General features: G+C 42.0%; 2 protein-coding genes across 6 annotated transcripts in view; one reads left to right on the top strand and one right to left on the bottom strand.

The window, feature by feature from the left end:
- ccdc146 (coiled-coil domain containing 146) overlaps window positions 1-15,109 on the bottom strand; it is a 75,574-nt gene extending 60,465 nt beyond the window's left edge. For all 3 annotated transcript variants that reach the window (XM_049567312.1, XM_049567313.1, XM_049567314.1), the window contains exons 1-2: window positions 14,972-15,109; window positions 12,327-12,523 (exon numbers count right to left, since the gene is read on the bottom strand). In XM_049567312.1, coding sequence (XP_049423269.1) covers window positions 12,327-12,523; window position 14,972 — 198 coding nt within the window. In that variant the 5' untranslated portion in view covers window positions 14,973-15,109. The remainder of the gene's footprint in view (window positions 1-12,326; window positions 12,524-14,971) is intronic.
- On the top strand, window positions 70-12,067 carry fgl2a (fibrinogen-like 2a). Of its 3 annotated transcripts, XM_049567317.1 has the most exons (6): window positions 70-922; window positions 1,731-1,935; window positions 7,438-7,660; window positions 9,746-9,916; window positions 10,018-10,341; window positions 10,571-12,067. In XM_049567317.1, the coding sequence occupies exons 1-5, from the start codon at window positions 308-310 to the stop codon at window positions 10,331-10,333; spliced, it is 1,530 nt and encodes a 509-aa protein (XP_049423274.1). In that variant the 5' UTR covers window positions 70-307; the 3' UTR covers window positions 10,334-10,341; window positions 10,571-12,067. The 3 variants fall into 3 exon arrangements, with proteins under 3 accessions (XP_049423274.1, XP_049423275.1, XP_049423273.1); XM_049567318.1 differs by having other exon boundaries at window positions 7,441-7,660; window positions 10,018-12,067; XM_049567316.1 differs by having other exon boundaries at window positions 10,018-12,067.
- Window positions 15,110-25,238: the final 10,129 nt, after the last annotated feature.

The raw sequence follows: 25,238 nt of genomic DNA, 5'->3' as shown, positions 1-25,238 counted from the left end.
CCTCCCTTCTTCTCTTTCTCCCTCCCTCCCTCCCTCTCTCACTCGTCCTGATATTAATGACACAGCTATCTGAGGCAGCGGCAGTTCCCCTGCGCTCTCCCTCCTGCAGGCTGCACTCAGACACACATACACTCCTAAACCAATAGGATACTGGACATACATTCACACACACCTATACTTACAATTGCTGCTGCAGGCACAGACTCGCACGCACTACTGCACGCATTCAGACACTTTGAGTTCACATCAGAGGCAGTTGCACACTTTACACACACTTATTTCTCCTTTGCAAATCTAGCCCGGGAAAATGAGGACAATTGTGCTTTGCGTTTGTGCCAGCCTCCTGCTTACAGCCACCCTGGTGCCGCGCACCAGCCGGGCAGCGGACTTCCCTGTCAACTCACACCAGAGATGGGACGCTAGAGGACCCTTTTCTGTGGGATCTGAACCTGGGACTCCCACCTCCTGCCCCATTAAACTGAGACCCTCGGGCCAGTGTGGGAGCTCCGGGGCTGGCGCAGAGGAAGGGGAGGACTGCCCTTACCAGCTCACCCTGCCTCCACTCACCATCCAGCTGCCCAAGCAGTTCAGGCTGCTGGAGAAGACGATGAAGGAGCTGCAGAGCCTGAAGGAGGTGGTCAACAAGCTTAAGAGCGGGTGCCAGGAGTGCCGCGGGGCACGGGGCAATGGACCTTTTGGGCATCAGCTACCTGACCAGGGACAGACGCACGTCCCCGTTCAGAGGGATGCTGGGGATGAAGTGAGAGTGGACCTGACAGGACAGGACGTGCAAGGTGGGTCCAGCCAGGAGGAGAGGGGAGATGGGATGGTCCCTGGAGCTACTGTGGACGCTGCTGGACTGGGGCATGGTTCTATTTTTGGAAAAATTACACCGAGCCCGATCACAATGCAGGAGATGCAGGTAAGAGGCACAGTTCAGTCTCATAAAAAAAGAGACAATTTTTAATACTTTTAATTGTAAAATACAGGATTTTATCAAGGAATGAGCACTACTGTTAAACACACTTGGTCCAATGCAAAGATGATAACGTGTGTATATGTATGAATTCAAAATTCTTTTTATGAATTTCTGAATTCCAATAAAAGTTCGGTGTATGTTTTGTCAATCAATAGTTTTGATTTTGATTAAACAGTGTAAAATCAGAACATGTTGTGGAGCATATAAATATCATTTAAAGGCTTGGACAAACAGTGCAATAGTGGCACTGCACCAGTTTCTGTGTTTCCATCAAAGCCACGTAAAGTCCCAGTAAGCCAGTATCATTATCAGCCTTGTGAAGATTGGACCTGAACAAACTAAACCAGAATGTGCTTTATAAACACTGTAGGGACAAAGTCACCTAAAAATGTGCCCAGTCAAATGCACCCAGCTGGAATGTAAACTGGCCAGATGTTAAAAGACCTGTAAAGTCCTACCTGGCACCGATCCCCCAGGGAAAATTCCTGGTACTGTAAACAGGGTGGGGAACCGGCGTCAGACAGCAGCCAAATGGCGGTAAATTTTTGCTCCATTTGGTAAGTTTGTTGACTCTCACAGCCACTTTGGCAGACGGCCAAACATCACGCAGACTCTATTCTAAAATTCAAATTGGCTGGTGAGACAATGAAGGAGGCTGGTGACTTCGGTAATCCACCTGCTTTGTATGCTGCGCACAGAAATAATTTCCTCCTCCTACACCCCCCCCCCCCATTGCTCTGGCCCTTCCCAGGTGAAGCTGAATAGGATGTCAGCCAGCCTGCGCAACGCTAGGAACCAGATCTCGGCCATGCAGGGTCGTCTGGAGGGGCTCAACCTGCTCAACATGGACAATGTGCAGGCTATGGTGGACAGGCGGGTGGAGAACATCACCGGAGTGGTCGACAAACTAAGCTCCACCTGCACTACCCAGTGTGCAGTACAGAACAGCCCTCAGTGTAAGCCTGCTTTCACTAAGATTTTTCTTTTTGCCATTTTGAGTGCTCCAATCTTTTTCTCCCTTTATTTTGGTTCATCCTTTCAAAGCCTCCATCTTCTCAGCTATTTACTATACATGTATTCTCTTTTGAGCGAAGAAAAAAAAAGAGCTTTCTGTGTTTTCTATTGTGTTATATTCTATTCTATTCCATCTTTGCAATTTCAAAGATACCTCTCCACTTCTCATGTATTTCAATTTCTAAAATCCTTCACAGCGTGATCAACAAGGCCTTTTTTTCTTTTATCTTCTCTTCTATTCTTTTCTATTCCCTTGAATTCACCACAGATGTTACGGTAATGAAACTCCAGCGCACACACACATCATTCACATCCAGCAGTTTGATGTTGCTTTGAGTTGAATTTTCTGGCATAGGATCTATCCAATCACGCCTAAGTGGACATGGCGACTTGTAATCACTACAAACAGCCCACTCTGGGTGGTCACCTTCACCCGATAAGGCCTTTCTTTCTGGGAAATGGGAAATGAAATCTTCTGGCTTGAAGATGACATTGACAACTGCACACAGTTGCGACATGCCTTCTCCATTACTGATATGAACAATATTACGTAAAATCACGAGAGGAGGAATTTTCCACTTATATTATGCTATAGTTAGGGGCCTGCCACAGCCTCAGTGCAGCCATAACAAAAATTACCAAAAGCAAAATAGTTTTAGGTTGAGGTCATACTGAACATGAGTGGAGCAATATTACAACCAGGGTCAAAGTGAAAATTCAAATAGCCTCTTATATAACTAATTCAAGTGCCTTGACATTCCACTACTCGCCATATGCAGAAGCTCAAAAAAAGGGGAGAGGGAGAGAGACAGCTACTTGGCGCCTACGCTACTATAGTGTGAACATTTAAAAAGATAACCTTATAAAGGCAACAGCTTCTAGATTCAGATTCAGCTCTGTTAAAAAAACGGAAGTCCAGAGATGAATGGGATTAGAGCCTCATGATGGAAACTATGCAAAAACTCATCAGTAGGGACGACTGCAAACTAGCAAAGCATACCAAACATTCCACTTTACATTGATGCAAAAGCTTATTTGGATGAGGGCACAGTTGAAATGCAGGCCTCCTTTCAGACTGAAACGGAATAATATCCGGATATTGCATGAGTGAATGTGACACTATATTGGGTCTTTTATGTGGAAAACAGATGTGAGCTTATTTCTAAGTAGATTAGCTGGGACAGTGGTGTGAAGGGAATCCCAGCTTTCTCTCTTTCTCTGTTTTCCCCCCCTCTTAAACTTGCCTTTCTCCTTCAGACTCTCCTTCAATCCTGTCCTCTCCTCCTCATATGTTTATCCCCAGTCTATCTGCTCCTCCTATCTCCGATTCCCTTCATATCTCTACCTTTTTTCACGTCGTCTCTTGCCATAACTTTCCCTGTCTCCCTCTCTCTTTAATCTGCTTTCTCAGTGCCTTACCCCTGCCTCTCCCTGCTACCTCCCTCTTCTTCTGGAGGTCATGCTCTTGAGTGCTCATTCCTGCATAAAACAACTAGCTCTCATTATCTCTTGACAACAACACAAGAAGTAATGTGGGCGGCTTTCCCCAGCATTAGTCACGGATAGCACACAGGGTCAGTAACACTTGTCTTCGTACATCAATCTGTCATGTTAAACTCAAGAAGCAGCAAATTATTCTGGCGCAAGAAAGGAGATCGTGCCTGATAGTGTCTGAAGTGAATCCAAAAGGAAGCAGACAAGAAACAGCTGTTGTTACCATGGAAATAGACCAAAATGTAATGTTAATACTTTGTTATTGTTATTGTTGTTAAGACAGTTTCACAACGAGTATAAACAATTGCTGTTTTACGCAACTTTTCAATCTATTCAAAAGGACATGATTAACAAACAATTAAAACTGATATGAGCTGAACATGTTAGATCTGTTGGGCCCCTTTCAGACATTCAAATCTCTTAGGCCCTGATCAGACAGAGTGCTATTTGCAGGTTGCTGCATCTTTTAATTGGTACTAGATAACTACCAAATCACAGGTCCGTAGCTTAACTGCTATTTTGCTGTGAACTAAACTCACAGATCTATAGAGGGGACTTGCTCTGGCTCTGATTGAGAGCGAGAGGCTGTTCCCAATAGTACGCTGAAGATAATGTCTGGGCACACGAGACTCTCAGAAAGAGTACCACAACCCAGTCCAGGAACTGGGTCGGTTTAAGGCTTATCTTAGGATGAGTAGGGGACAGTTTGTAAATATGCTGTCAATCGTCAGGCCTTATTACGGTTGCTAAAATATTAGAAGGTAATTCAGGTGACAATTTGTCCGGTTGTGTCTTACAATAAGGGCAACGCTGAAAGATAGCTAACGTTAGCGTCACACAAACCAAGTACAGTGCTACTTGCTGTCATCACCACCACAGAAGGCTTGCCTCTTGATCTGATAAGACAATGATGCTGGGTGCTTTTTAGCGCATTCACAGTGCTCCTACGAAGACATTCGGCACATAAAGCAGAAAAGTGGGAGGCACTCAGCAACGCAATGAGCAAAATGCTTCACTGTCACTTTAAACCATTATAAAAAGTCATCCTAGGTTCCGTCTAATCAGAGCCTTAGTAGTCTTCCCCTCATGCTACTCATGTCACACCAATTCCATTCTATTTCCAGTGTAAAGTCTCTAAAAATGTCCCTCTACTTGCTTTGAACACGATATAGTGAAAAAGGACTCGCAGTGAAAAGTGTTTTCCGGTTGTTTATCACAATGTCAAAAGTGCTTAGTGAAGCAATTCATGGCTAAATGGCTCCCCTGACTCCTGAACAAACTACCCAGCTGCCAAACTGTAGCTAAATCATCAAATAATTGTCAGACATTTGCACAAATTTAAATTCTGTTTTCATCCAGAGCGAGACAAGCGAGCAGACCTGATGTGACAACATCGTCTGAAGATTATATCAAGATACTGTTTTTAGGAGAATGCCATATGAGATGAATGCGAATTTTTATCTAGATAGAAGCTGCAGTGACGGATCACTGGCAAGCAAATGTTAACAAATGCTCACACGTGTGCAGAGATTTCGAAACCAGGCACATTGGTACAGCTCATTAGGCTACAATACGCACTTCAAACATTTATACTCAATGGGTTTCGAGAAAGGCATCTGAGGAAGTGTAGAAAAATAAAATGTTCTAACTTTTTTCATCCCTTCATCCAAATGACTTTGTTCCAAGCTCAAAAGTATAACAGCCAGCTGACGAGGAACATAACATAGCAGCTCATAAAACACTGGCATACATTACCCAGACATTTTAGGCCAGTGTAGAACTGCAATTTCACCATCAAGCAAGAGTAATGGCACGTTTGTCAAGATGCTTTTATCACTCACAGCTCTGTACGGTAAGCAGTCATTTCACCCTGTTTTCCAATTCCCGACCCTGCTGTAAACACTAATCTTCCCTTTCACTCCTGTGAGACGTATTAGGGCCTTGAGGTGAATGGACAGCGATTCATGTTACTGTTCAGCTACATTAACTCAATTATGGACAAAAGAATATATGCCCAGTCCACTTCGCTGTCAGGGATTGCTTGTCTGCATCGTGGTGACACACGACTTCCTGTAGGAAGGGTGTTGCTTTTCTAAGACACTTTCTTTCTGTCAAAACAGACAGTAGTATTCTATTAAAGCTGTATTTGTGGGGAAAAGATTATAATATCACTTTGGATAGACATTCCCTTCCACTGCAATCTTAGCTGTCTACAGGCTGTCACAGAGCGTGCATCCTTGATAACAGAGTTGTCTTCCTTTCATGCCAATCATTTATCCATGTGCAGTCAGCCAAACAGGCAATATGGTATGCTTGGTCAAAAAGTCATCTGTGAAAGCATGTCAGTTATCAGCCTTTAAGATAGCAGCCTACCACTTTTTAAGGAAATAAGCGAGCAGGAAAGCGGGCAAAGCAGTCAGCCACCAAACTAACCATTCATTTGATTCAACAGCTACGTCAAAAGTCAGACAGCCAATCAGCCAACAGTCATTTGGACATCAGTAAGTGGCTGATATTGGAGTTATTTAGGTCAGGCACGGTGCCAGGGGTAGTCAGATGAGATGGGTCTTGTCTGCCGAGGGACACTGGCCGCCCAGAGACAGATGGGGACAAATAAGGAGAGGGGAGATGTGAAGCGGAGAAACTGCAGTCACTTAAAGCGGAGGGGACACTGAAAGAATTTGCAGGACAATACTTTGAATGCCAAGTTCAGACAGATCCGTTAACGTGCCAAGGATACATCTTTTAACCTCGCCCTGGACTCCCATATATGGAGTGATCTACCATCTGCAGCCATTTTGCACACAAAGTTTTCTGTGGATTTTGAAAGGAGCGGTGCTTTTATTTTGTGCAGTACTTACAAATAACTTCTCTCAGCAGGTGGAAAGGAATATCCAAGTCTAAAACTACCAGGAAGTAGCATGACTGCACATTTCTCCACTCCACAAACCATTTTTCAGTCTCCACTTCCTCTCCCTGTGCTTCAAGAAACCTGATGTCTGCCCTCTGTAATCAGTGTGGTTCCCCCCTACCTTCGCTCTATTATAATCTACCAAGCCCCTAAAACAGATTTAACAGTATGACAAAACTGTAACAGCAATAGACTGCGTCAAACAAACTCAATAGGGGTCCACATGCTGGCTGTCCAGTGTCAGAATGATTTAGGCCCCAGGTGCCGAACGTGCGGGGAGGGGGTACGCCTCTCTAATCCAGTTTTACACTTTCCCACGTTTTGACAAGTCTGTTCCTTTCAATTCCCAAATGCTAACTGACAGCGGCCTTTGGACAGCGGTTTCGGATGGGGTCAGCGGCCTGCAGCGCAACACAGGGGACAGGAGCAAGAGTTAAAGAAATAAGTGAGCAGGAATAAAAAAGAAATAGGGGGAAGAGATTTTAGAAAGCAGTGGAGCTGTATGAAATGGGCCTGTGGTGCAGCACAGGGGAAGGTCACTGACTTTTATCCTTCAACAGTGGCCCTTGTTCTTCCCCTTGCTGTCTTTCATGTTGGAGTCCTGATACTAAATGTGATTTTCAGAAAGGAGACATCACGTTGAGAAGCAGGGGATAGGCAAGGGTGTTCTCAAGTGCTTACTGAAAGATAGTACTGTGTTTTATGTTTGAAGACTTGCTGAACTTCAGTTTGAGCCAGACAAGAAAATCGTCTGCTAACTGGTTGGTTAAGGAACATGCTGAACCGTTTTGTATTTGAATACAACACCCTGGAAATTAATGCAGGAATGAGAACTTCCACAATGCTTAAAGCCGGATTTCCTGCTAACTTATCGCATTCTCTTTTTCCTTCTTCGGTCTCCGTCAGCCTCGGGCGCTGTTTCTATTACCGTCTCTCGGTTGGGCAGAGAAAAATGCCAGAGCAAAGTGAAAAGATTATTCAATATCATCCAGTAACATCGCCTTAAAACAGCTCTCTCCTCCCTCCCCACATCTCCCAGCAGTCATCTTAGCCCCTCGGGACTGTTCAGACTACAATGTGCTGGAGGTGAGGAAGAACGGCGTGTATCGTGTGACCCCTGATCCTCGCAACGGGACATTTGAGGTCTACTGTGACATGGAGTCCTTTGGAGGTGGATGGACAGTCATACAGCAACGGCTTGATGGGTCTGTCAGCTTCAACCGCACCTGGGCCGAGTACAAGAAAGGCTTCGGGAACCTCAGGTAAAGGGATTGAATATCATTCCTAGGTTTCACTCAAAAGAGATCTTAGGATGGGGGAAATTCTTGCTGGAAACCAAAGCTTGTAAATTCTCAAATGTTGCTTCAAGGCTTGAATAGACAACCAGTTATATCCAGTATTTGTAGGTCTTATTCTTCAAGAAAAAGAGAGGTAGAACAGGGTGGAGCTCAAAGTTGAACACAAAACAGTTATATTGCACACTTTTGTGCATGCTGACTGTAGTGCTGCTACCTCACAGGGGGTAGCTGATGTTGTGCAACTTCAATAACCCTTATCATTTTTTTATTTGTCTCATGTGAACCCCTCAACTTTATTGAAGTGAAATACTAAATCACCAGACAGAAATCGAAGCAAACAGATTTTTTTTTTAAATAAAAAACAAAAACAACCTAAAAATGGAAGAAAAGCCAACAAGTAAAACCCACAGCCTCACAGCAAGCTGCCATCTACTCCCCCCCAAAAATGTGGGCCAGTAACTGGCCTGGCCTTTTATCACTTTCACAGCCTCACCTAACTGGAGCATACCATCTGCTCAGGTAACCATAGGGGTGAGCTAGACTGATGCAATTCCTTGAATATAAATAAAAATACACAATAGGAAACTAATTCAAAATTCTTCTTTTATTCCTCGCAAGCAGAATTTATCTATAAGAACAAACGCACAGCCATCAGTGCACCAACTTTAACAGAATGCCAGTTGTTACAAATTAGTTTTGCACTTCCTCCCCCAACTTATCAAATTCACTGTGTACGTGTAAACGGTCTCTCAGTAAAAGTAGGCATAGAAATAAATCAAAATTTACAATATATGATAAAAAAATACAACAAAATCTGCAAAATGGAGGGAAGCAGCCTTTTTAATGCCAGCCTAACAACAAAAACCTTTTAAGCAATTCCACTGTCGCAGACTAATTTCCAATGTCAGAATAAAATCACAACAGTTTTATCTCAGTTGGCGAGCGCTCCTGCCATCTCAATTATTTGGTGTAATGTGGTCATAAAACTCACTGTGAGTTTATGTCATTATTTTTCTCATCTTCACGTTCTGACAAAATCAAACATTGGTTTAGTCTTGACTCGTGCAAATAGTGGAAGTTCAATGATTTGAACATTGTCAGCAACCAATAAGTGAGCTCTAAGCACCAAACAAGAAGCAGCACCGAGACACAGAGGTGCATGAACATGAACAACTTTCAGTTCTCTTGCACTGTTGGAGAGGAAGAGAAACTGGGCATGAGTCTGTGCTTAATTGGGCGCGTATCTGATACATCAACCAGCACTTATTATAGTGAGAAATCTTAACTTACTGTATGAAACGGTTCACCACTCAGTTGAGGCGGCAAAATCCCAAATGTAAAGTTTGTACACAAATCTTTACAGCTTATATTGATGCCAAATTCGCAAGAATACTGTCGACATATGGCGCCTTTTATCTTTTGTTTCTAGAGTTGTGCGTTTATGTGAACACGCAAGGAATTGTCAATTTGTCATATTTCTTAAAGGCAGTTTGGTAGTTGTAGTTTTGCAAATAATGACCCTGCAAGATCCCCAGTCTTTGCACAATCTTTTTGGCTGTGACTAAAAACTCAAATTGTCTTAAGAGGTGCGAGGGTGCCAGACTTCACTCCTTTAAAAAGTCTTCTCTGCGTCTTCTAATGAATGGTGGGCATAACTATATTTTGTTTTGACAGAGTGCTTCTACTATAACTGGACTCAGTCATTCTCCTATCTGCTCCTGTAGGAAGGGGGTTTTATATGGGAAATAACTCTGGCTTCCTCTTGATAACTGTGCCTATAGATCGAGTATAACCTCCCACTGAAAGAATAATGTTCCCTCTCATGCTTCTTTTACTGTCACACTACTCTCCCCGTGCATCTCACCCGTGCATCTCACCTGAATGAACTCACCTTCCTCCCCTCGCCTCTGGTGAGGGGAGGAAGGTGAGTTCATTCAGTTTGAGTAGCTGTATCCACGTTCCAATCAAATGTACAAGCATATGAGCTTAATAATCTCTCATTTTGCTTTGTCCCATCCTCTCCTTCATCTACCTTTCGCTCTGCTGCAGAGGTGAGTTCTGGCTGGGTAATGACCATATCCACTTGATGACAAAAGCCAAAGACATGATCCTGCGCATCGAGCTGGAGGACTTTGAGGGCGTTCGGGAGTACGCAAAATACGACCAGTTCTATGTGGCCAATGAATACCTTCGCTACCGACTGTCTGTCAGTGGATACAGGTACAATATTAGATTCTGCGACTGTACAGTGTGCATGTATCATCAAATATTCATAAAGAGAGGACGACTAATCTTATATATATATTGATGTGTCATTGTAGTGGGACGGCTGGGAACGCCATCAGTTTCAACAAGCACTTCAACCACGACCAGAAGTTTTTCTCCACGCCTGACCGCGACAACGACATGTACCCCTCTGGAAACTGCGGCGCCTACTACAGCTCTGGCTGGTGGTTCGACGCCTGCATGTCCGCCAACCTCAACGGGAAGTACTATCACAAGAGGTACAAGGGAGTCCGGAACGGGATCTTCTGGGGAACATGGCACAACATGTCGACGGAGTACTACCCCACTAACTACAGGCAGGCCTTCAAAACTGTCAAGATGATGATACGGCCCAAGAACTATGCTCCTTAAGAAGACAGGTAAATAATAGAGCGGTCGGTCAAACAAAAACAAAGACAGTCAGAAAATGGAAGAACGAGTAGACTCAGAAACTCATAGACATGCGCATAGTCATGCATTTGCACACATTTACACATGCATACGTGTACACCCAAAAAGACTATAAGCCCTATAGACAGTTTGAATGCAGTAATTACAAGAATAATTGTGAAAAAAAATTAACTGTGCTATTACTTTCTCCCACTGCAGTGAGTGTGGCCTTCAAAATGTTGGATTAAAATGATGATACTAAAGGACAATGGACTATGAACGATGATGGACTAATAAAAAAAACACACATGCAGTGTAAAGGCCAGCCTACTACAGGGGCCATAATATTATACGGAGGGTTACCATGAGAGATTTTTCACTGTTTCTCTGACATTTCTCCACTTTCTGTCCTGCTGCCTCCTGCTATAAACCCAGCTGAGACACAGCACAGCGCACAGCAGTAGTAAAAACTAATGAGCTGTCATTTTCTCTGCTCTAAATGGTTTCATAATTAACAGCAGCCACTCAAGTGAGGTATATGAGAGCTGATGATACAGTTTTGAGCGGCTCTGAAATTCATTGTGAAAGACTTCACGCCGGGGTCAGAGTCAAACTGTTTAAAAAATAACTACAGGAAGTGATATACTACACGCTTTGGGCAGCAGTGCACAAGTAATAGCTTCTGTGTCGTTTATTTAATTACACCGGGACACTTCGCTAATGTATCATCATCCTATACAATACAAAACATCCCAGTATAAATATGCACCCTCAGATGAATTCCCATCGGGTCATTCCCAAGTACATTCTGCATTATTGATGCTCGAGTAAATTCATCCTGACAGCAGCCACGGAGCTGGACGCTGCCGCAAGAATAACTGTTCTAATTCTATTTCCACCATTATCTCTGGGTGCACTGTACTACTGCACATCTCTCGATGCCACACACCAGTTTTCACATGTAAAAAACAGAAACCCTCCTTGACTCACCACTTGTACAATACTGCCGCCTAATGTTAGAAAACTGTATAGCATCATTTAATCCATTCTATGCACACTGTGAATGGGGCAGGACGGGGAAAGGAATGTTTCACTTTAAGGACGTGTACAGTATTTATTTTATTTTGTGAGGTATGATTGCTTTTATATAATACCTAGGTCATACAGTACAAGGTCTAATGATTGTTGATATTTGAGCAATGATAAAGACTGTGCATTATTGTGACCATTCATAGTAATTATGTGTGTATTTGGAGCTTTGTGTGTGTACAATACTGATCTTTTCTATCATTCATACACGACTGTCATGCCAAAAGATATGCACTTTTTATATCAAAAAATGAATAAAGTTCTAACTACATGACTGTATACATTGCAGTGTTTGGTACTTTGACGTCATACTGATAGCTGCTTATCTTTATGAAAGCATCCTGATGAATGTATACAAAATGTATACAAGTTTAGCATGATTATCCATGAGTAGAAATCCCACACTCTGAAGTGTGGCGTATTTGTCGCCTGTGGAAATGGAGGTACTAGGTGCTGCATACCCATAACAAATGGGTTAATGAGGTGTTGACTCAATAAAGCGACTCAATAAAAGAATGAGTTCATATCAACTTCACAGATGATGAACGATCAAACTGTGGACCCTTTGACTTTAATGTCTGTTTACTGTGTGTGACGATCAAGCTAATAAAAAAAGTACTGTGCTCATCTACGTGATGATTTTTGGTTCCAAGTACTCAGTTTTGTCTAAACACTAAGCTTTAAGGCACACAAATCAGTTTACAGTGCCAATTTAGATTCTAAACACCAATTTTGCTGGAAAACAAAATGCAGAGGGATTAATGTTTTCTTGGATGTAATTAGAGTAAACACTATCACTGCAACTGCCAAATGTGATGTTTGTCTCTCCTATGAAACCTCCAAAATGCCATTCACAAAAACTATGATCATTTAACAACAGTCTTACCTCGTCTAGGCACTGGAAAGCAGGACTAGCAGTGACATCAGTAGAGGCAGAGGGCTGCTCCTCCGGGAGTAAAGCATCAGGTGCAAGGGCCACCAGAGGGGTGTCCCCCAGTCCCCTCTCCTCCTCCTGTTGTTCCTCCACCTCCTCCTCTCCTCGGCTGGGATTCCTGCTATGCTGTTGCTCCTCAGATAGACTCACTAATGCACAGTGTGTAGAGTGATATAGTCCATTGATAGGTATACATAGACAGGTAGATGATTGGAGGAAGGGAGACAGCAAGGGGAGACAGAGCAGTGCAGTTATGACACAGAATTTATGGTGGAGGGATATTAAACAAGCATCAGCAACAACAAAAAGCCATGCAGGATGGCAAGGGTGTAGGTTTATTTCAACATTGGGGAGAGGCACATCCAAAACAGGGGGGTTTGGCAGTCCTCCGCAAGAAATTTTGAGCCAAAATACGTAATTTCCTGCATTCTGGGGAATGTAAATGCACCAATTTGTGCCTTTGCTGCATCAATTTATGGTGTAGATGTCTTTATTAAAAAAAATCTGCTACCTTCATGTTTTTATTTGAGGGGACAAATTCACATCTTATAAACATCTTGAGGGGGATATGTTCCATGTGCCCCCTCTGAAATCTACACCTATGCAGGAGGGGTATCTTAGACATACTCTTTGTAATTTTCCAAGAGGCGAGCTACTCCAAACAAATCAGTAAAGGTCACATGATAATTTGGTGCAAAATGTGTTGCCATCAAATAACTGCATGGAAATACTAGGAATCATACAATGCTACTAGCAAGGTCGGTACATTTGATTACAGATACATTTATAGTTGACTTTGAGGGACTGTAGTTTTATCCATAACCACCATAGAAAAAAAAAAAACATGATAAAGTACAGGCAGAGCTATAACGAAGGGACTGAATCGGTTCAACAGCCTTGGAGAGTGCAATCAATATTTGTGAACGTGAGCTACTCTCTCTCAAACCCTGAAACCAGACAAATCAGTCTCAAACATGTGATGTCATAGGGTGCAAAGTCTGGAGCTGCTTCACTGACAATGAATGGGAGCCTGATTTTGTGAAACCACAGTTTGTTCATTTTCTTTCTTATGCCCAAATGAGCTTTACTCTATCAGTTGTGAAACAGAAAACATACCCATATACTCAGAACATTTCCCAGCTCCAGACTTTATTTGCTATGAGAGCTACGTCCAAAGTCCGGCCCAGGGGCTAATCATCTCCCAATCAAGTGTTTTCATAAAGAGATGGTTAATGGACAGAGTTGACAGCGAGGGCTGCTGCTTTCAGGAGCAGTGGAAGGTTGACTATTTTTTTCAGAGAAACCTGAAATAATTGCCTTTGTCTTAGTTTTTCATTCATTTTCCATAACTGCTTATCCTGTTGGGGGTCGCAGGGAAGGTTGTGGCTGGAGCCTATCCCAGCTGACACTGGGTGAGAGGCGGGGTACAACCTAGACAGGTCATATAGAGACAGACACATAGAGACAGACAACCATTCACGCTCACATTCACCCCTACGGACAATTTGGAGTCACCAATTAACCTGCATGTCTTTGGACGGTAGGAGGAAGCCGGAGTACCCAGAGAAAACTCACACTGACATGAGGAGAACATGTAATATCCGCATAGAGGGGCTCCCCCACCCTGGGTTTGAGCCAGGAACCATCTTGCTGTGAGGTGACAGCGCTAATCATGGTGGGGCAAGCATCATTTAGTAAAAAAATATATGAACTAGAAAAGTGCCTTTTTGAGGATGAATGTATTTTAGAGAACCAATTAACTTAACCTGCATGACTTTGGACTGTGAAGCAACAATACTAACAACTGCACCACCATGCCACTTTTGTCTTTTTAATAAACCATACGGTGCTAGTAGCAGCTGGCCCCCAGCTATTTTCACATTATCTGATCTGGCCCCCATTCAAAAAAGCAAAAAGCATTCAAAAGTTTCATTACCCTAGTTCTTAGATTTGAGAGAGTTGTTGATGTTGACTAATATTTTTGGACTGTCTTTGACCAAAGGAATAATGAAAATTTGAAAATAGGCATAGTTCCCATTTAATGAAGAAACCTGTGCTTTTATTCTGAAGGATTTCAGTTGGAAATCTGTTGCTGGCGGAAATCAAAATTAAGACATATATTCGACTTGTGACTATAAACTGCACAGAAACATTTTTGGTCATCTTAATAATAAAATAAAGCCAGAAAATGTGTTTGTTATCACCATATTATATAACGTTACAGCAATTAAAAAGCAAATTGGCCTGGAGAGTGCACCAGGTGCATGCGTAGCATTATGATAAAATAAGGCTAGCTTTAACGTTAACGTTGCTTCTTGATGCCTGAATTAGCTTAGAAACACTGAATGCGACACTGTCACACACTTAAGCACATGTAAAAACTCTAATAGTGATTTTCTTGAGCGTGTTAATTAATAAACACCTGAGTTTATGTGTATAAAAATCCTCGGTTGAAATGTTACTCACAACAGTTACTGCTAACGTTAGCTAACGTTAACCCTCACTACGCAGAAGCTAACGAGCTAGCTACAAGTGACGTTAGTTAATATTTGTGCCGGTGTTTGTCTGATAAACAAAGAAACGTGTAAAAGTCTTACTTGTGAGTGTCTCTACTCCTCGCACACGTCCTCAAAACTCCGTCCTTGAAACCATACAACCACACGCTTTGAACAGTTTACAGCTAACAGTTAATGCTAGCCAAACTAAAATCACAGATTACTCTCTAGTTAAAGAGTGTGTAGCGGTTACCATAGCAACGACGTCATACGTCCCTCATAATGTCGGTTAAAGCAAAGAAGTCGCTTATCTTCGCATTCCTTCTTTTATTAAGCTAAATTTAGCGCTTGCTATTTAAAGTTACCAGCTAATAACATGCAAAACAATGTAAAAGTTTAAAACAAGTGCACTCAAACAATCCTAAATTTTATGTTACACTTGCAGCGACTGTCCAGCAGATGGCGTTACATTGTAATTTACCGCACAGCACGTCCTCAACATGTGTCCTGCATTGCCAACAGACAGCAGCATCAAAGGCCAGCTGAATGAAAGCGCTTAAATGAAACAGGATTCAGCTGACTTGAATCCAAGGCGAAAGTGATGGCCATGATGCAACACTACTGTTCTCCTGTTAGCTTCTTTTTCCCACAGTGCACTCTGGAAACTGGCACGGCCCATTACTCACCCCTTGCAACAGCTGCAGGGGTGTGTTATCTGAGCAATGTCTGTGTGTGCATACTATATGTATGAAAGAGACATAATGAGAGATTCATTTCAGTCAGCGCTGATTAGTAAAGGTTATCCTATAAACACTGGGTGCCACCAAGCAAGACGCCCCCCTCCTTAAAAGTATGGCCAGCCTGTGATGAATTGTGGGAGACAGTTTTAGACTGTATGTTCCTGATTTGCCTTGGGTTTACTGGTTGTTGCACAAATAACCTTCCCCTTCAAAGGCTGTTTTCAGTGTTACTTTATTTCTTGCCTACAAAAATTCCCAAAGCCATATGGTTCGACATATGGCACAGGTATGTGCATTTACCATGTGTAAGTGTATCATGATGTGCACCAGAAAGAAAGGCAAAATCATATGCAAAAACTCGGATAGCACGCCCATGCAGAACACTGTGTATAAATGCTTGCATGCACATATACACTGGGCCTTTCTGAGTTTAACTGGCATCATTATAATAATGGCCGTCTCTATTATTTGACTTCAGTTCACTTAAACCATATCTGACTAAGTGACTCTAAAGTCCCTTGCAATTTGGTTGTTTTGGCAGGGAGCTATGCAATTTTTGTGTATAAAGTCAACAGCTGAAATGACTGATTTTTCCAGTGATTGCTATGTAGACACATCATCCACAGTTTTGCCTTCTGTAATAATGGTAAACTCTGAAAACCAATTTTCATGCAGGAAAAAAACACCATCCACTGTTTTTCCATAGTGAGACAGTATGAACGAAGGGAGGGAACAAAGGCCAGAGCCATCCTCCTTGTATATATTAGAACCAATTAGACTTTTACAAAGGGACTCTCTAATTAAACCTGTTAATTATGTAGAGTTAATTTTACCACCCCTTGTTAAATCCAAACAAATCACCCGGTGCTTTGGGATGAATGTTTTGCACGGGAGCCAGGTTTCCAAATTAACCTTGAACCCTCTCCAACAGTCTGGATGCTAACTTCTGAATCCTGGCAGGCTCCAGTTTATTTTGTGATGAAAATATGCCACTCCATGTGCCCCTAGCATTACCATTTTTGGCTAAATAAAACATAAGCCCCAGTTTTATTGCTATTTTAGGGGAGAGCAGCTGAGAATTGCAAACTTATGTGGGAATAATAAAAGGATGCTGAAGGTTTTAGAGTTTCTGCTTCAGGTTACTGTTTGTTTCTACGTCAAATATAAACTGTACCATCCTTATACATACTTTGCAGACTCTGCTTTACCCTTTACTCTCAGTCAAACCATTTCAAAACTAATCTACCGTGGCTTCCCGGTAACCCAGACAAAATTGCTGACTTGGGCTTCATGAGTTCACAGGAACTGCTGTGAGGTTTAATGATCTGCAACAGATGTCGATGATGCATGTTAAATCAGGCACCAGGGGCAGATAGCTGGGTGAAGACTATGATTAATGTCAGCCTGTTTTGGTACAGACATTCATACCCCCCACTCAGGAGAAACTGTAATAACTTTTTGTTGTTTCACTTTTCATCTAGCTCCACCAGATCATCAGATAAAAAAACATTCATCCAGTATTTTGATTTATGATTAAATACCTGCAAAACTCATGACTCTCCCATCAACCTCAGCTGAACTTGTGAGCATGCTACACACCAAGCTAACATCAGCACGTTAGCATTGTGGTATTAGCCAAGTCACTCTCAGAGCCATTTCATAGTCGACGCAAAGGCACGCAGGCGCGAACGCATTGGGACGCATCGAGGCCCATTGGCCACCACGATGCGTGCTTGCGTCTCAAAATGTATTGTCCATTTTTTTGATATGCAATGCAGCGACGTGTGTAATACCATTTGTTGCCAGCGGGGGTGATAATGTAAGCAACGTACTTGAAATTAGCCACTTTTTGTTATTCACAGAAGAAGCAGATATGAAATATGGCGGGTGAAGAGAAAAAAATTTGCGAACTCGTACGGGCACATCCCCATTTATATGGCAGTTCTAGTGCACTGCACTCTAATAAAATAGCAGTACTAGCTAGCTACCACAGTACTAGCTAGCCGGAATGTACCGGTGACTCTGCTACCCCCTATTGTGCAAGCGATGTATTGCATTTCAAGCGTCGCCCGTGTCGCTTGTGTTCAATGTATTGACTATGAAAGGAAGCGCGTCGCTTGCATCGCTTGAGTTGCTTGCTCCAGTGCATGCGTCGACTATGAAACGGCCCTACGAAATGACGGCACAGAGATACACAACCCAGTTTCCAGAAGAAAATGTTGGCATCATACGCTGTAGTAAACCACGGTTACATTTGCATGTTTCACGGGTATCATTAACGTTTCTAAAGTGATGTGATATGCTGAACTGGTCATTGTGAGGTGGAAGGGATGGTGCATGGCAAAGGTACAGACTACTGTTTAAGACCAACAGAAGCAACAAAAACATTGCTGTGTTGCCAAGTCATGAAAGGCAGTTGTCTTTTACCGAGATGCTGATGCTTTTCCTGTCCCCAAACAGGGTATTCTAGGCCGGGGCATTATCTTTTCCTCGCCATAACCAAGTGATTTTCTGTCTAAACCTAAACCTTGACCACAGTGTTGCTACATAGGAATTTTGTTGTGTTGCAGCCTTCAGCCTTGGTCAGGTCAGGAAATGGATGTTAGTTATGTTTACGGTAACAGTCAGGTCAGCAGGCCTACATGAGGCCTTGAGGTCAGGCTACTTCACTCTGTCATGAACGCTCTTCATCTATCGTCTCCCAGTTGTGGTGGACGGAATACAGCTGCCCAGATAAGGATGCCTCCCCAGCTCCGTTGCCATAGCTCCCAAGGTTAAGGGGAAGGGAGATTGCCCTATGCTCCAGGCTCAACAGATGAGAGTCTCTTTATTGATATGTGCATTTTGTTAGAGACACTTGAGGTGATTTAGAGCGAGCCAGGTGCTTGTTGTTTAAAGTTGGTAACCAATAAAAACTTCACAAAGTCATAGATCAGGACAGAATAACCTTACTTGGGAATGTGGAGTAACTCTCAATGGAATATTGTTTGGGTTAAATGCAAGAACTGGGCAAGGACACCATCAGAATCACTTGCAACTCTGCATGTTCAGCTGCGATTCTCCTCTATCGAGTCTTCATCAAGTCTCCTGAGGTCTTCTTCTGCTGTTAAATCAGCAGCTCTGAAAATTCTTCAACAATAATAACGTGCAAATGTCTTGTATCTGTGGTTTGCAGAAATGCACAATGCCAACGTATTTCCTGGCTACTGGGTCGGAATATAAAGAACATTTTGCACCTGTTGCCATCAACCGAGCTGCTTTCTGAAAAGATGCTGTGGAAATTAAAGAGTTAAGTAAACCTGAAAACTTTGTTCTCTGGTGGATGCCATTTGTCTTAAGAGTGTAACCTCTGCTGCTACACCCATTTAAGGCCAAGGGTCAAGATCCAGTAACCATGCGTGTCACTTTTTCTGTGTGGGTGCATGTCTTGAATTTGTCCATTTGCTCAGTAGCCACTGCACAAACCAGACCTCTGGAAAAAGTTACTGTACTCCCACAGCAAAGAGTCCAGATCTCTGTTTTACTGCCTTATTGTAGTCACAACAAACGCAACTTGGGGATTGGGGGTAATTTCACAAAACCCTCCACCTCCCGGTTTCTCTCTTTCATGTGTGGTTGGGTGTTAGGTTTTTACCATTTTAAATGTCCTAATTAAAACACACAGAAGCACACACACACAGGCACACTATGCACAGTGTTCTTTTTCCATGCACACAATCTGCCGTTACAATTTCTCTTGTCAGAGACTTTGTCCTTCACACATGGCGCCTGGAGACAGTTTATAAACAGATGTTTTAAAGTCTCTTAAAACCTTGAAACCAGTTTTTTTTTTTTATTGAAGCTCTGACTGAATCTTTTGTGCACTTCTACAATATTATTCGCGTCCTTGAGAGATCTTTACCGTACTATTCAGAGAAAGACGAGATGAAATGGTATGTTATGATTGCCGTTAAGTCATTTCACCAGAGGGATGGAAACACGAAACTGAATCCAACTCTTCATTGTTGGATCCGACTCCATACTGCTGAGTTTACATCCTGTGTAAATATTTTGCGCCATCAAATTTGAGTTTAGTGGACTACCCACGACATAAATCACAGAGAAATCGAGAATTGCTTTTGGCAAACTGTGAGTGTGACGTAATTCTTCAGATCTCTGTGGAGAATTGTTCCATAGTGTGTGAATGGGCAGAGCAGAGGCCCAGATCTGTAAGACCCCCTACAGCTTGGAGTCCTCTGACCCACCACTGTCCATGATTCTCCCAAACAAAAAAAAAACATATGAGCCATGCCTGTTTTCAGCATGTTGTGCCGAAGAGCTAAAGCCGTATGTGTGAGCCAGCAACAGCTGTGCACATTTCATAAAGATTATCTTGACTCATTTGGAACAAATCCTGATCTTTGAAGCATGTTTAAATCATCAATAACTTGGAGCTTTGAACTCAATGAATGATGTGAACCCAATGAATCTGTACACAGTGGTGCATTGTAATGCAATCTGTTTCACTGTATTCAATGATATTCCTTTGTTTGGCATCAGATTGCATCGCCAAGTATCCTAAAAATAGCAGCATGTTGGGACAGTTTGCATCCTATTATGCCTCATGTCACCCTGTCATGTCAGATCTTTAAATTGTTATATACAGTAGTTAGTGTTAAGGCATACACAATTGACATCTGCACTATATAATACTGGATTATGTGGCACAATATACAGTGCAGGATGTACTGGATCCTTACAGGGATTTGTTTGGCTGTCAGAACATGCAAGTTAATTCAATTTACAACCTGCTGCACTTCTTCGCTTTGTTTTTATGGGTTGGTATTCCTTTCATCACACCTGGTCTAAATATGGTATGTGGTTGTGTGAACACGTGTGTATGTGCTATGCAGGGCAAATTCTTTGGACGTTTCAAGCCTTTCCTCGTTGAGATTTGGCAGCGCTGGTCGTGTTTTCGTACCTTTACTTGCTCAGGAAGTTGAGAAGAAAATCTATAAATTCTATGGCATTTTATGGCAGAGTAAAAGAGGAGGGAAAAGAAGTACATTTGTAATGTATTTTAAAGGTTATATGTATGGGATTTTGAACATTAATAGCTGCAAACAGTTTTTTTGCTATAGATATAGTGGAGTAATCGAGTCCTGAGCAGACAATGAAGGAACACTCCCTGTCTTCTCTTCTCTTTGTTTTGATAGCCGGGCCAGCTGTGCATGCATTTTACTGCATGTGAGTCCCTCCCTTTGAAACTGTTGGCCTGTCCCATGTAGCCTACATAAAGAGACTGCTAGATTTATACATGTGTGTCAGCTCTATACAGACCCTACGCCGAAGCCTACACACATGGCCTATGTCGTTGTGAGCATGTATACTTGTGTGGTGGTGTGTCTGTGTCACTCTGCAGTTACACCTCCAAAACACTAGTAGGTGCCGTGTTTCTGTGAAGTGCTGTAAAGTTTAGTTGATTCAAAACACACATTAAATACACATTAAACATGGCTTAATAGAGACACTTTTAAACACAAGTACACAAATCAACTTCACTATAACTCGCAGCATTCACAGACAAACACTTGTCTTTATCTGGACACATTTTCCCCACAAATACAACATGCTAATGTTTTTAGCACAAGCCTATGGCATTTTACATTGTATAAATTAGCCTAGCGATGAGCGGAGATCTCCTCTGCTCATATGAAGCCAGGATGAATCCCGAAGTATAAATCCCTGAAGGATAGATCACACACACAAGACTTAAAATGCTATTTTTGTGGAGGCTTTATTGTCTTCACAATTTATTGTTTATTATCCGTGAAATTAAAGTAAATAAAAGCTTAATTTCCACTGAGGAAAATGGTTTCAGCTTACAAAAACCGACAGGGGGTCTGCATCGCCGCGACATGTAGTTACATTTCTGGGGAGATGCATGTCAGGCTGTGGCATAGGGTACGGCACTGGCTCTAAGTCGACACAGAGCCTACGCCGTAGGTATGGTGTATGTTATAAGCATGATATAAAGAAGTATAAATCTAACATAAGAGAGTGACCTCCCACATAGCATTGTGTAAGTGAAATGGCTAAGAGCAGTTCAAAGTGTTCAGCAGAGGTCAACCATCTGGCAAAGTACCTACAGTAGTAGGTCCCTACACTTGGCAAAGAATTTCTATCGACAGATTCTGAATATGTATGCAAGATTTTGGGATCTGAAACATTCTGGTTTCTGTTTGCACTCCCTTGTAGAAAAAGTATTGACCAATCACAATTGAATGGCAGGTAAGAAATCCTTGTGGAGAGACTGCAATCTCACAACCCATCCGCTATCATCTGATGACGAGTTAGCTTTATATTAGCTTTCTTAGGACTTATTTCCATTTATATATGCAGATATGTGCCTCAACAGATTAGCCAAAATGACCAGCGCATAGGAGAGGAAGTCTTGGCTCGGATATCAGCTGGCTTCACCGGATCATCCGAAATGTTGTCAGATGATAGGCATTGGATTCCGAGATTGCTCGGCAGATCTTAAAAACAGCTCCTTGTCAAGCTGAATAATTTAGGCTACTAATGTTACTAAAATAACTCAAAACTCTAAAATATTGCGCCACATGTAGTGGATCTGTATGTCATATATAGAAGACTTAAATACAGATAAAGTTGTATTGAAACAAAGTGTTCTCGCAGTAAGTGGTCACATGCTGATATCTTCCGTGTTACCAATCTTAGTCAGTATACTTGCACACTATGGGAACAAAACCATTTTGAAAGGCCTCTTCTCCTCTGTCTACCTTTGATGTGGTGTTTCTTGTTATTTTACAGAGCAGGACCCTGTTCCTCACAGGCCTTATTAGACACTTCTAAGGGAAGTACATGCAGTGCCGCTCATGTAACAAGCAACTGTGGCTCACCTGCTGGTGTCCAATAAAATGAAACAAATTGCCAACTGCTGCATATACACTTGCATAGGTTTAACCTGGGAGGAAATGGAGGCTTACAATTAGTTTTTATGATGCACTTTCAGCTTAAGGACCACTTTACCGATACTTTTTTACAGTAGTAGATGGCTCTTATTGTCTTCACAGTGTGGGGTTTTTTTGTGTTCTGGTTTCCATTGTGTCTCCAAAATCTGCCTCTGCTGCCAAACAAATCCGAGCTAATTAAGTTTATCCTGACGTTTGACACTCGAAACAATGACTGTATTTGTAATCAGTCTATATAAATCCTAATTCCTGGAGACAATCTATGGAAAAAAACATTCTCTAAAAGATAATTACAAATCATTTGGGAAGTCTAGCTCCATGCTAAATGAAAGACTGAATCAACTCGAGGTAATGTTTTTCACCTTAAATGCCCAGTCTAATTACAGTTTACTGGAACTTTCTGAATCACTGTCTTTGTTCACATGGATGATTTTGGATTGTAACCAGTAAAACAAAGTAGAGCCATGAGTGGTAAAGAAAGTAGCAAACTCTATAAACAATAAAAGAGAAACACACTTTTTATAGATTAAATTACAGTCAGATAAACCCCTGCTTGTATCTTCGAAGTCTGAAAAGTTGGTGGCAAAGCTTGGGCTGCAGAAAGTTAATTGATTCCAGGTATGTGACCCTCCAGGACCTTTGAGGTGGAATTTATCCAAGGACACCCAACAAATGTCCAGAGGGATTAGAGTAAAATTACCTTCCTGTTTCCACCGAGGAGTCCTGTATGTATTTTACTGGCTCCACAGACCTCTATGGATTTCATGGTCAAGGATTCTGGGGGTAAATTGGAGTATCTGAGAGGGGTCATAGAGGTCACAGGAAAGTTTAAGTGAGTTGAAATAAACAGGCCTGGTCAGGTTGTCTTGCAATAAATGCAAATCAGTCTGTCACAAGTGATGAGTCACTTTGACTTGATTCTCACGAAGATGCACTCAAGTTACATAAACATCTTTGTGTTTGGTTTGGGCTTAAAGTTAATCCAGGTGGCACTAAAGCAGATTTTATCTTTCAATCTTTACCTGTACAGAGAGGATTCACTTCCTGGAAGCAAGTCCTCCGTGCCTTCAAACATAGCATCCCACCAGATTATTGCTGATTGGCTCAGCTGGATTAGCATCTTACTATCCACTGAAAATGTTACAGATGATAGTTGACCTTAAGTGTATGTCATCATTTATCATTTTCACCTAGCTTAATAGTTTCACTCACCACAGAATGCAACGTTCTTGCCTGCACTTGTGTTCTTGTGGACTTGCGAAACGTCATCAGTCGCAGCCCAAGTACTGTTCCAACTCAAAGTCGGTGTCCAGCCAAGTATAATTCCAAATGCCTGGATGTGAACTTGCTGTCTATCCCAGAATGCATTCCTCACAGACCAGCGGCAATGGCAGCCATCCTTGGGAGTTTGTGCTCCCAAGTTGAATTTGCCAAATCCGAACTCCCAAGTGTGCAAGTCCGAACTTGGCGTTCTTGATATTGAGAAATGCCTTTTATCTCTTGCACATACCAATGTTAGAAATCATGGAGGAAAATGGTGTTTATCGACCAAGATAAATAATCCAAGCTATACACAAACGTCAGTTCTTCAGTGGTTCTTAGGCATGTGTTGAGGTGCTATATACTTTAGGTGCTAGGTTAGGTTGTCTACCTTTTGTTTCTCCAGTAAACTAAACTAAGCTATATAACCAGTAGAGAACCCGTTTGGTAGATCCCATTTTGACTCACTATATCTTAATGAAAAATGTGTTGAACTGAACTCAACCTGACTGAGCTATCTCTACGATTCGGTTTATGCATGTTATACTGTAAAAATCCCCACTAGATGTCACTGTGTCTTTAGATAGTAAGCCTTTTCAGTTCGCCTCCGACAAGAAGTTAGCAACAAACCCAGACATGAGGGCTCTGTGTGGTGGGATTTGACAGGTTACAGTTTCAGAGGTCTTACTGAACAGATTTATGTTACTTAATACAAAAAATAAGTCTAATAGGGGTCAAATTAAAAAAAAATGCTGTACCAAATAGTTTATTTTTCCTTTTATGGTAAAGGCAGTGAACTAAGCTAATGTAATTGAAATTGTGTGTAAATTAAAGAGTTAAGCCCATGGATTGTTCTTCAGAGTCTCTGAGAGTGTTCTTTAGAAGCATCCAATGGTTTCCATATAGCACTATTTGACAAAGCCTCTTTAAAAGATGGGTGCTATATAGCATCAGAACAGGTTCCCCAATGATTATGAGTCAAACACCTGTATTTCGGTACTATTTAGCACCATTTTTGTTCAGAGTGTACATAAAAACAATAATAGAAATTTAAAAAAGATACAACACTGTTGTTCAAATAAAGACTGAACTGACTGTTCCAATCAAAACATAAGCAGCACTGGACTATCCTGTAATTGTTGAGTAAACAGATTTACTGCAGTTAGATAACACCACTGTTTACCAGTGGGATATAATGGGAGCTTATGCATCATTCTTTTCATATCTCTGAACGAAGAAATAAAAGAAAGCATAATACAAAAAACAAATTACTGGAAAACAGGGACATGCGTGTGTGTTACATCACGTCAGAGGAGATTTAATCACGCTCAGACATCTGTAGCCGACCCATCCTTGAGGGTATTAACCCCTTTAATGGGTAACACTGGAATGTCT

This window comes from Epinephelus fuscoguttatus, linkage group LG22 (genome assembly GCF_011397635.1).
Source record: "Epinephelus fuscoguttatus linkage group LG22, E.fuscoguttatus.final_Chr_v1".
NCBI lineage: Eukaryota > Metazoa > Chordata > Actinopteri > Perciformes > Serranidae > Epinephelus > Epinephelus fuscoguttatus.
This window is presented reverse-complemented; position numbering and strand designations above follow the sequence as displayed.